Source organism: Coffea arabica, chromosome 1c (assembly GCF_036785885.1).
Source record: "Coffea arabica cultivar ET-39 chromosome 1c, Coffea Arabica ET-39 HiFi, whole genome shotgun sequence".
NCBI classification, from domain to species: Eukaryota; Viridiplantae; Streptophyta; class Magnoliopsida; order Gentianales; family Rubiaceae; genus Coffea; species Coffea arabica.
Genome location: NC_092310.1, coordinates 40,371,509 through 40,386,548, shown reverse-complemented (window position 1 = coordinate 40,386,548; position 15,040 = coordinate 40,371,509). Strand labels below are relative to the sequence as shown.

General features: G+C 36.6%; 1 protein-coding gene across 1 annotated transcript; it reads left to right on the top strand.

The window, feature by feature from the left end:
- The first annotated feature begins 4,021 nt into the window (after nucleotides 1-4,021).
- On the top strand, nucleotides 4,022-8,259 carry LOC140005289 (uncharacterized). Its single transcript, XM_072046066.1, has 3 exons — nucleotides 4,022-4,318; nucleotides 4,517-4,836; nucleotides 7,989-8,259. Exons 1-3 carry the CDS (start codon nucleotides 4,022-4,024, stop codon nucleotides 8,257-8,259), a joined length of 888 nt encoding a protein of 295 aa, XP_071902167.1.
- The last annotated feature ends 6,781 nt before the right edge of the window (nucleotides 8,260-15,040 follow it).

The window sequence follows — 15,040 nt, the reverse complement described above, 5'->3', positions numbered from 1 at the left end:
AGGGAAGGAAAATAATAAAAAATAATCATAATTATACAAATATACATGTCTTAAAAGAATGCATCATGTCGGGTACGGGAAACTAATGTTCGTGATTCAATTTTCCCTTTAACAGAGGGAATATGAGTGTGTTAAGATTAGAAAGGCAAACTCGCCCATATCCCATACTCAAGGGATTTTGTCTTAATATAATCAAGCAAATGTACTAACCTATTTCTAATATTTCCTATATGAAATGCAAATTTAATATCATGTCTCACGCATAGGATTATATGAAATAGGGGATATGAATATAAGAGGGAATATGGGATAGGGGATATATATATATAAGAGGGCGTGTGGGATAAGGGATGTGTGTATAAGGGGAACATGCAAAAAATGATAAAAGACCCTAGAAAGTGAAAAATATGCATGAGATGAAATGATTTTATCACACAATCATGATCTAACGCGCGAAGGGCTCCTAAGGGTCTAGCATTGGATTTGCCCATGTCTATGAATTCTCACTTGCATTGGACTAGTGAGAAAAGTCGGAGCAAAGGGCCACAACTAGCGTTGGACTAGTGTGGATTCGAGAAATGAACCACAATTAGCGTTGGACTAGTATGGTTTGATTATAACTAAACCAATAATATAAAACATAATAAAGCAACTAAATACATAATATCACATAAACCTATAACACATAATTATGATATCTAGATGCAAAGCCTTAAGAAAGCGAATAACACATAACACATAAGCATGCATAACATACCAAGTAAATAAGGCGAATGAAGCCCTAACTATTACATTCGGGGAGCCCTACTACAATATAAAGGGGGAAAGAATTAAATAGAATGATATAATGACCTAACTATTACAATTGTGGCATTTAATTGCCTTTCCAAATAATTACAAATTAAATTAAAATAAATATACTAAATTAAAACAAATAAAGCGAATAAATGAAATGAAAACACTCAAAAGGCATGCAATTAAGCACATAAAGTCACATAGGGAGCACATAGGGTCAAGTAAAAATCGAAATAAGGGGTAGAGTGTACCTCCCTTGGATTGGCGCCCTAATGAAATGAAATTACTTATTTACCCTCCAAAAACAAAGAAAATGTCAAGGCATCACTTCAATTAACAAATAATCACATGAAATGGAAATAAACGCGAAATTGAATCACTCAAAGGATTTAAATAAACTAACAACCCATATTCGTCAAATTGAAACAAATAAGGACCCATGTGAAAGAATTAAAGAAGTTCGAGGGATCAATTTATTATTATTACAAATATTAAGGGTCTAAAAGGAAATAAACAAAAATTAAGGGTTTAAAGTAAAACCTACCAATCAAATGATAAAATTCATAAAAATAAGTCTAAACTCTCTCATCACACCTCAAATTTTCCAAAATTCCATAAAAAATCAAATCAAAACTATAAATCTAGAAAAAGTTGTTAAACCTTTCAAATTCATCCTAAAACTCATTAAAAATCTATATAAAAATCACATTAAAACACGTCAAAGAAAGTTAACATTTTAAAAGAACAAAATTTGATTGATTTTTCCAATTTTTTGGGCCAAAGGGAAACAAGGAGAAATTTGAGGAGTTAGAATGTAATTTTTGAAAATTTCCCATGCAAACTCACGAAGAAGCTCATGCATTCTGCAAATTCCGGCCACCATTCTTTCTGCAACATTTCTTATGCAGCCGAACCATGCTAATGAAAAGCCTATCGATTTATTCACCAAGCCCCAATGCTATGACTTCCAATCAATGTTATTAACATCACTCAAAATGCAATTTCCTATTCCCAGTACATCCAATGAAGCAACTGGATATGAATAATGCAGCAAAGACAGAAAGAAAGCAACTCCAAACGTGTACATGGCAAACCACAAACTTCAAACAGACCAAAAGCTTCAGCAACTCTAAAAAAAATGACTCTATCAACATGGCTGCAACAAGCTTAGCATCACCACCATAACAAGCAAACAGAGACTCAAAGTTTGGACCTTTATCAACTTCAACAAAATGTCCGATAATTCTTAAACATACAAAACCATCTAGCTGCCTCATATCCTATTCTTATAAAATCAGCTTTGAAGGAAATAAAAAAAAATAGGAAATCAAGACAGAACATAAAATACAAACCGATGGCAGTAAAAGGGAACGAAAGAGAACTGCAAATGAATAAACCAACAAGCGAAAGGGGAGGAACTATGAGATTAGTTCAGAAGAGGACCTGATGAACCCTTCTGACCTAACCTGAACAAGGAAATGAGCAAAGAAAGCAGCTGCAGTCAGCTCGCTGATCCTTTGAACATGAACCAATGTAATGGGGTCGGCAAATTCAAGGCTAGGTTCGAAGATGTTCCAGGCATCCCTTCTGTTCCTCTCCAAATGCTTCCTGATTGTGATGGCTTTCTTAATCAGATGGTACAGATCCTCTGGAATCTCAGGCGCGAGCCTATGAGCCTTAACGCGCTTCTTAGAGGAGTAAAATGAACGTGCAATGCCCCCAAGGAGTTGCGCTGATTCCAGAAATGAAATCGAAAACTTTGTCACCGACGTCCCAGGGTTGATGATCCCGAGAGTTTGAGCTCAAATTAGAAGGGGTTAACGGTGTTTTATGGGGAAATCTTTAAGAGAAAAGTTGTTACCCTACAACTATATGTGATGCAGAAATGAAGAACTAGCTTAAAGGGTTTAAAATCAAAATAGAGATATGGATCCAAAAAGGTCTACTGCATCAACCCGATACCAAAATTTTCCAGAAATTTTTCCCTGCGCTTTTCTCTCAATCTACCTCGATCTTTCTTTTCCTGAAGCTTTTTACTCTCTCTGCTAACTCTCTTTCCCAGTTTTTTGCTTCTTCCCTCTTCCCCCACTCTTTTTCCTCCAACCAGCCTCGAAGCTTTTCCTTTTCCTTTGCTTCATTTCTTCCTTTTTCCGCAGCCCACTCTCCTCTCTTGGTTCCTCAGCCCAAACCCTTGTTTCTTCCCTGCCAGCCCGAAACCTCTCCTTGGCTTTTCGTTTGTTTGATCCCCAAACCCTCACTACCTGCAGCTACTTCCTTGCTTTTTCCTCTCAAGCTCACGGCACCTCCTGGTTTTTTCTTCCTCTCCCGTTCACTCTATCTCTCTTACCCAGCTCCTTTCTTTTCCTCTCCCCGGCTCTTTTCTTTCCAACTCTCTTGTTAGACCATCTCGTTTACTCACAAAGCTCCCTCCTTTCAACCGCCACCCCTTCTCTTTTGGTTTCCCAGTTTCCTCACTTGCTCAACTCGTAACCTCTCTCAATCCCTCTTGCTCCCAATTACCCTATCTCACACTCTCGGTTTCTCCCTCGCTCAGCCTCCCTCTCTCACTTGCTTCACTCTCCGCGCTGCCCTTCTCTCTAGTTTCTATCTTACTCAACCCGTAGCTTTCTAGTTTTCCCTTTTCAGCCGCCAACCAGATTCTCTTTTTCTTCCTCTCACTCAGCCGCTACACTCTGTTTTTCTTAGCATTTTTTTTCCAGCCCCCCTAGCCACCAACCTTTTTCTTTTTGATTTTTTTGTTTCCCCAAAATTATCTAAGCCAACCAAGTGTCCCAACACCTCACCTTCTAGGTGTTGTGTTGTCAAAGACACAAAAGGACATTTGTCCCACATGCAAGCTTACACTTATTCACACATTTTTTCTTATTATTTTTTTCGCATTTTTTCTTTCAAAAATTAATTTAAGTAAAGAAACAAAATTATATATATTTTTCAAATTGAATCCAAAATGATTAAAACAAATTTTTGTGGAAATTTTCTTTTTCTGAAATTTAAATACTAAAAATGTCTTAAAATAAAAACTAAGAGACTAAAAACGAATAATAATTAACATTTAATCAATGAAAATAAAAATAATAGTAAATTAAATTAAATTAAAAATTTGGTGTCTACAACAGTCCAAGTGCTCATGACTAGGGTGACTGAAGAATTAAATGTAGATTTCAGTTTTAAACAAGGCTATAGGACAATGAAAAAAGTAAGAGACATGATTGAAGGCAGTCATGAAAAACAATATGCATTGTTAGAGAACTTATGTGATGAATTGAGGAAAGCCAATCCTGGATCGACAGTGTTCGTTGAGACTGATACGGATGAGGATGGGATTGTCAAATTCAAAAGGCTTTACATGTGCTTAGAGCCATTGAAGAGAGGGTTTCTAAAGGGATGTAGGCATTGGATTAGGTTGGATGGGTGCTTCTTAAAGGATACATATGGTGGACAACTGCTTACAGCCATAGGCATGGATGGGGATAACAAAATGTTTCCACTAGCTTTGTCAGTTGTTAGAGTGGAAAATTATAACAATTAGAGTTGGTTTTTGGGATTGCTTGTACAAGATTTGGAAATTTCATATTCCAGTAATTGGTGTGTTATGACTGACAAGCAAAAGGTATGATAAATTGTATTAGCATTTATTTATACAGTAACTTTTTATTTAATAATTCAGGTACATTATTAAGTTGTATTCAAACATATACAGGGACTAGTTCAGGCAGTTAGAGACAAAATGCCACAGGCTGAGCATAGGTGTTGTGTGCAACATCTATACACCAATTTCAAACAGATTCATAGAGGTCTAGCCTCAAAAGAAAGACTTTGGAAATGTGCAAAAGCTTATTATGTTACCCAGTGGAAAGTTGAAATGGAACAGATGAAGCAAGAATCTGCAGTTGCGCATTCTTGGCTTGATGAAAAAGATCCCAAAACTTGGTGTAGAGCCCATTTCAGATGTGGATTGGATTGTGATATCTTGGTAAATAGCATGTATGAGTCCTTTAATGCAGTCATTTTAAAGGTCAGGTCTGTGACGGCCCCACCTCCCCTTAGGGCGTATCCCAAGGTTCGGCGGACCGCCTGCCCAGCTCTCGCCGGGACTCAGTCGTTCACTACATTCCTCAAACAGATTACAATATAAATCTCAAAAATTACATCAAACTCTCCAATAATTACATGTTATAAGCGAAGCGGAGACGATTCCCCAAACTATACATCAAATGATTCCAATTCCAAACTGTACAAGATATATGCCATCTAGTCACGTGAATAAGTACTACAAGTCCTTCCTTCGCCTTGAGCCCTGTGGAGGGGAATAAAATAGTTTTGGGGTGAGCTAAAAGCTCAGCGAGTAACCAGTAAAATCAGTAATCAAATCGGTTTCACAATAGTTCATTTCAATGATGTCATAAATCAAACGATAAGTCAAGAAACAATTACAACATTTACAGGAAACCATACATGAAAAGGATACATTCGTTCGTTCATTCGTTCGTTCTCCTGTCATTCCCCTTTCCTTCATTCATTTGAAAATGCATTTTTCATTTGTCAATAAAACTCTCGTTCGTACGTTCGTTCATTCAACTTTTCCTGGACATTGACCAGGCTCCACCAACCTCCACCAACCTACAAGGTAATACTCGAGTATACCAAACATTCACCCAGGTCACCATATCGCCCGACCGAGTCCGCTTCTGGCTCGAGTCGATCGGTAACAAGGGGCAGTGGCCAGTTCAGCCAAAAGGCTTACATTCATGCACAAGTAACATTTCAATCGTTCCATCTTTGAAAATTTTACATTTATCGAGGTCGAGTGCGATAAAGTACACACTCGCCTTGAAAACTCGTTTTGAAAATCATAGAAAACACTTAACACATTATCAAACAATAATACAAGTCATGAAGTCAAGAAAATACAACAACCAAGGAATACTCACATACAAGCACGCATGATATGCAATCGAGTAAATAATGCAAGAAAACAGTTCAAAAGTAACTTTGGAAACAGTTTAGAGTCACTCACCTCCACGGCTCAAGAACCAACCATCATATATCATTGCCTTGCTTAAATCCAAGTCTTAGATCACAAACTCAATGCAATCAAGTCCTTTCAAAGTTCGGACAGCACTTCCACTAAATTTGCTTACTTTTCCAACCGTCAAGGCTTCATTATTTCCTCAGCCAGTCCCAAAGTCACACAAATAAATTCATTCAATAGCCGTTCAATAAGCTCCAAGTAGTACAAGTACAATTCAAGCTAGGGAAAAATCCGGAAATGAATGTTAAGTTTTAAACCATAAAAACAGTTTTGACATCAGTTTGCGGTTTCGGCACCACTAGCACTACGATTATCGGATGGAGGTGTAAGATACACCGTTTCGAATCTAAGAGATAGAGCTACAATGTTGAAGAAGGCTACTCAGTCCATTTTCGAGTGTAACAAGGTCAAAAATGCAAGATACTACACCGGAACCGTAAAAACAGGTTCACAAACCGCATTCTGGTTCAAAGATCATAAGTCAGGCTCCCTAAGTCCAAATCAAGTGATTCCAAATCCATCCGAAAGCTAAGATACACGGTTACAATTCATAAGAAGACCTTAACAACCAATTCCGAAGTATTCCCAACCAAAATAACCAATTACAAACACAATTATCAAATTCGGGTAGAAACAGGGCAGCAGGGGTAATTCAGTCTTTTCACAAGCTACGTTGCTCCGATTGACCTGAACCTTTGCAGTCATCTCTAAAATATCATTTCCTACAACTTTCATGTTTTAACCCAAGGCCAAAGCATGCATTTTCATGGTCAAAAATGGAAAACTACACGAAAACAGAAATCTGGGCGCGAAACAGGTTTCATGAACAGTCAAGGGTATTTCGGTCATTTCACAAGTTACAGTGCTAGGATCGAGCTGAAATTTTGCAGGTCACTAGTTTACACCATTTGCTACAACTTTTATGTTTTGGCCAAAATCTAATTTGGTAAGGAGCATGGTGAAAATTCACAGTCAGATTGGGTGAAATGACAACCCTGTTCGCTGAACTCCTACCTAGACCAGTCTGGGTATTTCCGACTTTTCACAAGCTACCGAGCTCAGATTAAGCTGATATTTTACAGGCAACTATAAAATATTATTCTCTACAACTTTCATGTTTTAACCTAAGGCTAATTCGGCCTCTAGCATGCTCAAAAAAATTCGGACAGAACAGGCCTGTTTGGAACCCTAATCTGGAATTCATGCATTCAAGTGCTAATCTTCCACAAAACAACATCTAAAACAACTAAAAACCACTAATAAGCAATGAATTGAAGTAAAGAGAATGTTCTAGGCAAAATACCTTAAAACCACAAGAAAGGTAGTAGCTTGGAGCTTGCCCTTCAAAATCACTCCACTCAATCTTTTAATCTACCTTAGTAAACAACTTTGATGGGGTGCAAAAATTCTGGTTAGAATTCAAGATTGGGCAAGAAATTGAAGAACAAATGAAGTTTCTCTCTTGCTCACTCTCTCTCTTGTGTTCAGCCAACAAGCTAAAAAAAATTGAGAAGAATGAAGCTCCAAGATGGCTTTAAGATGACTTAGTCTTCACTTGGGTCAAAGGTCACTTTTCCTCCACCAATCAAATTTAAGCTTAGGAAGACCTTAGAAGCTTCAAGGTTACTAATATCTTACTTTGCTAAGTCTCACACTATGGCCCCAATAACTTTTAATCTTTGCAATTAACTTCATGGTTCACCAACTAGTTGAAAAAAAACAATCGCATTTACCGCACTAGCGGGTCCCACGTTCATAATACACTTCAAAATTAACGTGGATTAACTTGGATCAAGAAAATGATTTGAAAACTATATTTCCTTATAAAAATGTATAGAAAATTAATATATTGAAGAAAACAAACTTATAGACAAGAAAACAAAATAATGTCGAGAAAATATATAAAAATTTTCGGTTTCTCACACTCATACTTTTCGGGGCATCACAAGGTCACTACCAATCATATCCATTCTGCAGACCATTTATTTGTACCTGTTGAAGAGAATGGAGAGGAACAGGGCAACAATGTCCAAGCACGAAGGTTAAGAAACATTTTATTTATCAAGTAATAGTACACAAGTCATAACTTCATTGAGAAATTTATGACCAATTTGTTGTTTTCAATTTGACTATATTCAAGTCTCCTTTGTCCAGTAATATTGGAGATACTGGAAAAAGCTAAGCAAGAGCAGTGTATGTGCATAGCGTCATATGTTGGGACAACGAAGTATCAGATAAGTTGTCCATTTGGGGATCAGTACATTGTTGACATGGCTGGCAAAACCTGTTCATGTAGAAAGTGGCAATTAAGGGGAATAGCATGTGGCCATGCTGTAGCTGCCATCAACAGGAGACATGATGCACCAGAGAAGCATGTTTCCAACACCTACTTGAATATTACCTATCTATAGAGCTATGAACGTATACTTAATCCAATTAATGGTCCTAATTTGTGGGAGCACATAGACCTTCCAGCAATGAAGCCTCCGACTTACAGAAGGTCTGCTAGAAGACCAAAGAAGATGAGAAAAAAGGCTCCAGAAGAAGAAAGATAGGACAGCTGTGTCAATCCAACTAAACCTCACAAAATTAGCAAGGTTGGCACCATGATGAGTTGCAGCCGCTGCAAAACATACGGACATAACAAGAGAGGATGTCAGAATAAAAATAAGCAAACTACTGAGGGAACAACTACAAGTTCAGCAAAGAAGAACAGTGATATTGCAGATACAGGTCCATCTTTGCAGGCAAGTGCTAAAGAGGCAAGTCCAAGTGATGTGACTGTTGACATGGTTGGACTAAGTACGCAAGATAGTCGAATAGGTCCATCTCAAAATTTGGATGCCAATCAGCCAAAACATGGTGCACAAGAACCAGTGACAAAGAAGGGAAGAAAATACTCATTTTGTCGTAAGCATGGTCACTCAAAGAATAATTGTAAGTTGAGGCAATGGACCTTTGGCAGCTCACTGGATATGACTGGAGACTTGGGATTCAAAACTGTAAAAATACGTTCTGATGATCTGGAAAACCCATATAAGCATGCTCAAAATAGTTCCGAGCATGTGGAAAAGAGTCCTACAACAACTCATGTAAGTGGTCTCCATACATCACTATAACAGTTTGGTGTGTAATGTATTATTGATTCATGTTATGTGCTTGTTTGCAATTAAATTCCAAAGCTAATGGTTGCAAACTTTATTCCCACAGCCAGGAAGTAACGATGAGAGCACCACACTCATACGTGGACTTGGGGACAACCTCTCATTCTAGCAGTGGACTTAAGCCAGCACAATTCACATGGCAGGGCAATTTTTGTGTAAACCTATCTACATTATAGACAACTGCGGGACACGCGAAGGAGTCACCTGGAATTGAAAATGTGCAGCTCCATGGGGATGGAAACCAATCTGTTAAGTTGGGAAAATTGCAGCAACAGGCCAAATAGCCTTCATGCATGAACTCACTGATGCTGGACAAACTAACTCAAGAATTGTACAGGCATATAGCTTTTGTTTTGCAGATACAATCAAATTGCATTGGGCAGTAAAAGCCTCTGTTTTGCTAGTCCAGATGTGAGGAGCTTTTGTTCAACTCATATAGTCCATTGGAACTAAGAATTTTTTCGTTCATGTGGAATTTTTGTCATTCTTGGTATTGTGTATTGGATATTTTGTTGAATGATCAAAGGTTTTTGCTGAAAATTTTATGTTCTAGTAGGACTATTGATTGCTGTTGTTAATGGGACATAAACTAGTTACAATAAACTTCACATGAAGGGACACTAAAGTCCCTAAACAACAAATTCTGATTACATAGTAGGTCCAACATTCACAATTATGGGACATTTGGGCCCCTAAATTTCAAAATACGTACAACTTGGGCCACTATATCCCTAAATTTCATACATTACATTCAAAATTGACATACTAGCTAGGAAACTGCTGGTAATTACATCGTCAGCAAAAGCAAGAATTTGCATAGCAGCACCACTTTCCAGATCCACTACTTAGCAATGACAACCAAAGCAAGTCCCATATTTGAGCAAAAAACAGGCAGTCCGGCATCAATGGTTGCTTCTTCTATAACTCAATTTGGATCTTCTTCCCCAGATTTGAACAAAAACAACCATAGGACAATGGCAACTCTGTGGATAATCAAGTATATCCTTAGTTTCCTCACTTTCGATTGCCGGCACCTTGAATTTTCTTTCAACCTCTCCAACTCAGTTTCCATCTTGTTTATTGACCTTAGCAATCTAGGTATTATTTCTTTTGACCTTTGACACATCTCAGGATCAACCCAATCCCAGTATATGCAGCCTCCTTGTTCCTAGTTTGACAAGAACATTAAAACATTGCAGACAAGATTAGATAGCTACAATTCGTACAAACCAAAAATAAAAAGAAGTATAAACACAAAACCCTTATTTCCCTTACTCTATACTTGGGACATCGACAAAACCTTCTTCCTGGGTTCATGGTAGTCCATGATGTCATCATCAATGTTTGTTTTTCACAATTACAAAATTGCCTCACCATCTCTCTTTGTTTGTTTAATGTTGCGTTGGGTTCTCCTTTTCTTCTTCCTGCCTTGTGGATAGCACAATGACAACTTGGGTCTCTATTTGCAGCATACTGAACTGAAGTGCCCTTTTATGATTTGGATCAGGTCTATATTATTCATGTGAAGTGGGTTGCATGGAGGGAAACTTTCCCTCCATAGTTCACCACTTTTTTTAAATCTGTATATGTGGTTTTTCAATGAATTTTCATTGTTGCCCTTGGTCAAAGGCTGGTGTTTGCCACGCTCTTCAACCACCAACGACATTCAGGATTCTGTTAATAAATTTCCTTAATTGGGAGGTATTTATAAGTTTAGAGATTTAAGTGTCTCATTTTGAAATTTAGGGACTGAAGTGGGTTAGCGTCCAAAGTTTGGGAGGACAAAGTAGAATTAACCCTTATATTTTTCCATTGTGCAAAGCATGGTGATCCTTTCCTAGTTCCTTTCTGATGAGGACATGTAAGCTGTCGATCAAGTTCAAGATGTTCATATGGTTCGTGAATCAATTGAAGGTTCTAAGATGGTTGAAGATCTTAATCAAGAAGAACATTCAATTCGTACGTTGCTTCAAGTGATCCAACAAGCTAGTCTTTAAAGTCACTTATTTCATCGTTGTTTTGGTAGTTGAATTGGTTGCATTCGGCTAGCTTGAGTTGTTTAAGTAGCCGAATTATTTAGTTGTTGTTTGGAGTTATTTTTGTGACTTTTTCTAGTTATTTTGGTAGTTAATAAACTTAAGAAAAGTCTAGGGGTTGAGATTGTCAAATTAGTTTCCTAGTTGGACTTGGTCAAGTGTCTTGTAAACTCTATAAAAAAAGTTAAAAACGTTTTTTCATGATTATTAATCAAATTTTCCAGCAAAATTGAAAGGTTCTCTCTTGGCTTTTCGTGAGCTCCATTTTGAATACTTTAGAGGTTCTCTTGAGTGTTCAACTTTGGCTTATCAATCAAGAATCGCAATTGATTATGGCGCCGTTCTACCAAAATCTTGGTTTGCTAACTCGTTAGGTTGTGGATTGAGATAATATCAAGAAATTCGCACCTTGGGGGTTAGATTGGGTTGTAGATTTTTTGCTGCCAAACTTGAATATCACCATCACAATACGGGCTTGTTGATCTCGAACTTCATATGCAGCGGAGATTGTATCACTTTCCAAATTCTTAAATTTATGATAAGGCGGCAAAACTTAGTACTTTTTGCAAAAAAAATTATTTGATCTCACTCACATCCTGTTGCAAACTTCCTTCGAGATAAATGCAAATGTATCAATTTGAAATTGTACTCAAGACAATTTGTGCACATATACTAAAATTTTTGCATCTCCATCATGTGCTTGGGGACACTTTTTGTATACTCAAACATATTTAAAAACACATCGTGGACATGTTTAAATTCCTTCTCATTCGAGTTAATTCTTGTGGCATATATGACTAATTTTTAAACATAAATCTGATAATTTTCATATAAATAGGTATAATTTTCTATGTATTAAGCAGTAAATTCAACAATAAGGCGTGACATCTATTATTGCACAATCTATTAGCTCTAAAGGTTAATGTACTTTTATAAATAATAGTTGGCATATGATAATCAACTATAACTAAGAGTTCTAAGTGTATGGAATGAAGAAGTGGGCACTAACAAGTATGCTTTACTATGCATAATCTATCAAGTTTTAATTTATCCAAGTAATTTTCATACAGAAGAGTATAATTTTTGTACATAAATATAGAAATTTTCATATAGAAAAGTGATATATTTCATGTGCACTGCAGTAAATTTTCTAAATATAGTGACATCCTTATCTACATGTTAGTAGCTATAATTTTAACAACTTTAGTCTTTTCATAAATATCAACAAAGAATAAAGGCATCTCAACTCACCACATAAGGCAGTAAGTAGAATTATGTAATTGTGACATTCTAGATTTCAAGCGTACAATTTTAAATTTTTTTTGTTCAACTTAATTTTGTTGCACATACTTGTAATTTTCATATGGAAAGGTGCTAATTTTATAAATAAAGGTGATAACTTTCTTTGTATTATGAAGTGAATTTATAAGTATGCAAACAAATTAATGCTCTAACCTACAATTTGAATACTTCATGAAAAACAACTAAAATTAAGGTCTTCCTAGTACAATATTCTAATAGGATAAAAAAAGTCAGTAACTTTAAATTTGCACCTTATCATTAGCACCAAATTACATCATAGGTGATGTTCATCACTTGAATTTTTATAAAATTTTTACATAGGATGGTAAAAATTTATTATCTATTAAACGACTACAATCACAAAGGCACTTTTCCAGCTCACCGGCTTTAATAAGTAAACTTTGCATCGAAATCTAGTTTCTTGAGTGCCTACTTTAATTTTTGTCTTAAACTTGAAAGACAAATATCTTCATCACATCATTTTTAATGATCAAACTTCCTTGACTAGAACTTAATGAGACATATAGCCTTTTATATATTGAGTACTTAAACACATAGTTAATAAATCCAACCCGGGAAGAAACCCGACGAAGAAGGTGGGTCAACGGGTTACTGGTTCAACCGGTGGGTGAGTGGTTCAACCGATGGGTTACTAAATATATTTAAATATTATATTTCGTAATTTTTGATATAAGATATATGATATAAATTGTAATAAATAATGTCATAGCAAAAGCTCATTTAATTTAATTTCCTATAAAATAATTAATTCATATAAGAATCAATCGAATATAAGAGTGCGTTTGGATAGTGGATTATTTGGAATAGGTGTTTGGACAACATGAGTATTTGTTGACTTTTTGAAAAGTAGGGGTGGAAGATAATCGTTTGGACAACATGAGTATATTCCAAATAGGTGTTTGGACACTTTAACAATTATTTGACGAATTTATTCCAAATAGGTGTTTGGATAACTTAACAATTATTAAGTCCAATGGGAAACTCATTCCATTCACTTTGGAGCACATTTACCTTTGGTTTATAAATAAACATTCAATTTTGGATAAAAACAGTTTAATCCAATACAAACCACACACATGTACGGATATTACATGGAACATCCGAAACTTCTCTACGATTATCAAGAAGTCTAATGGATACATCATAATAGAATAATGGAAGTTTATTCAAGATACCCTCTATAAAAGCTTGGCAAAAAACAGAAATATAACTGGATCGGCCCCAGTGCAGCTATTATTTAGTATTACGTAGGTCCAAATTACGCTCCTGACTTTCTAGCGCTTTCTCCTACGTTGCGCGCCATATGTTATTCTTGGTTTTGATGATCACAAAGTACTTTGAAATGTTTATCTAACTTTCTTCAAATATAAGTGTTTTTGCCTATCAAAGAATCAGGTACGAATATGTCATGAAATGCAAATCAACCAAAAGAAGAAGCAAAAACAGGACACTCATGTCGGACGTCCGAAAGGATAAAGAACATCAAGAAGGAAGCTCTGTCGGACGCTCATAAGGAAGCATCGGATGTCCGGAAGGATCGGACGCACACATCGGACGCACGCATCGGACGTCCGAAAAATTCGAAGATGACTTGCATACTCTCTGCCAACGATCGGACGCTGTGCTGTCGGACGATAAAAACGCATCGGACGTCCGAACTTCAACTTGGCTGCTTTAGGACGATTGGTTCGGACGATGATTTGGTCGTCGGACGTCCGACAGCCCCAACGGCTAGCTGACTCTTCATCTGCCTTCTATCCGTTGGAAGCATTGATGAAGCCCATTTTTGGTCCCCTTTAAAAACAAACTGTTTTGAACCAAGAAGAAATTTTTGCACACTTTGTTTACAAGTTCTCAAGAGATATTTTAGCTAGAAAATAGTCTCCAAAGCTAGATTTGTTCTCCAAGTGGTGTGAATTTCTTGTGAGCATTTCTTTTGTGGTTGAAAGCTTCATTAGTGTAGCTTTGTTGAGGGTTATCTGAGTGATTGTAAAACTTCTTAGTTTGACTAAGTGAGGCTTAGGGCAAGGAGGAAGTGCTCCCTCCATTGTACATCTAGTTGAACATCTTTCATCAAAGAGAAGTTGCTCAACCTAGTGATTGGTCTTCAAGTTTGAGGAAAGCTTAGTAGACAATCGGTTTGATATTCTATCTTACTTTTTGTTTAATAAAATTCTCATTGCTTATCTATACTTGTTTTTCTGATCAATATTGTTCTCTTCTTCTAATCTACTTGGTTGATCATTACTAGAAAAGAAGGTAAATTTTTATTAAAGAAAAAGTGCATAAATTTGATTAAGATTTTAATCTACATAATTCACCCCCCTCTTAGGTTGTCTTTGGGCCTTACACCATACATTTCAGTTGCAATCGCATCTTGCCTAGCCTTCCAAGCCATAACCTTAGCTCAGGATGCATTTAATGGCTGAATGTGAAGTAACTCACAGCCACCCTCTTGGTGCTATAATCCAACATTGCTGTCTTCGTACAGTTGAAAGTGGTTGGTGTAAGCGAAGAAAGTTGTGCAATACACAACAAGCTATAACAACACTGACTTGAGTCGTCATGTAAAAATTTGGAACCGGTCCCTTCAAAAATTTAAATCTGTTCTTCAGAATTCCAAAGGTTCGTTCAATGGCATTTCTAAGTTCCGAGTGGCGCGTATTAAA

Excerpts from the sequence above, each read along its gene's own strand:
- LOC140005289 (XM_072046066.1), top strand. The coding sequence starts at position 4,022 with ATGATTGAAGGCAGTCATGAAAAACAATATGCATTGTTAGAGAACTTA. Across the intron at positions 4,319-4,516 it reads TTCCACTAGCTTTGTCAGTT|GGACTAGTTCAGGCAGTTAG; the intron begins GTTAGAGTGGAA and ends AAACATATACAG. Across the intron at positions 4,837-7,988 it reads GCAGTCATTTTAAAGGTCAG|TCTCCTTTGTCCAGTAATAT; the intron begins GTCTGTGACGGC and ends ACTATATTCAAG.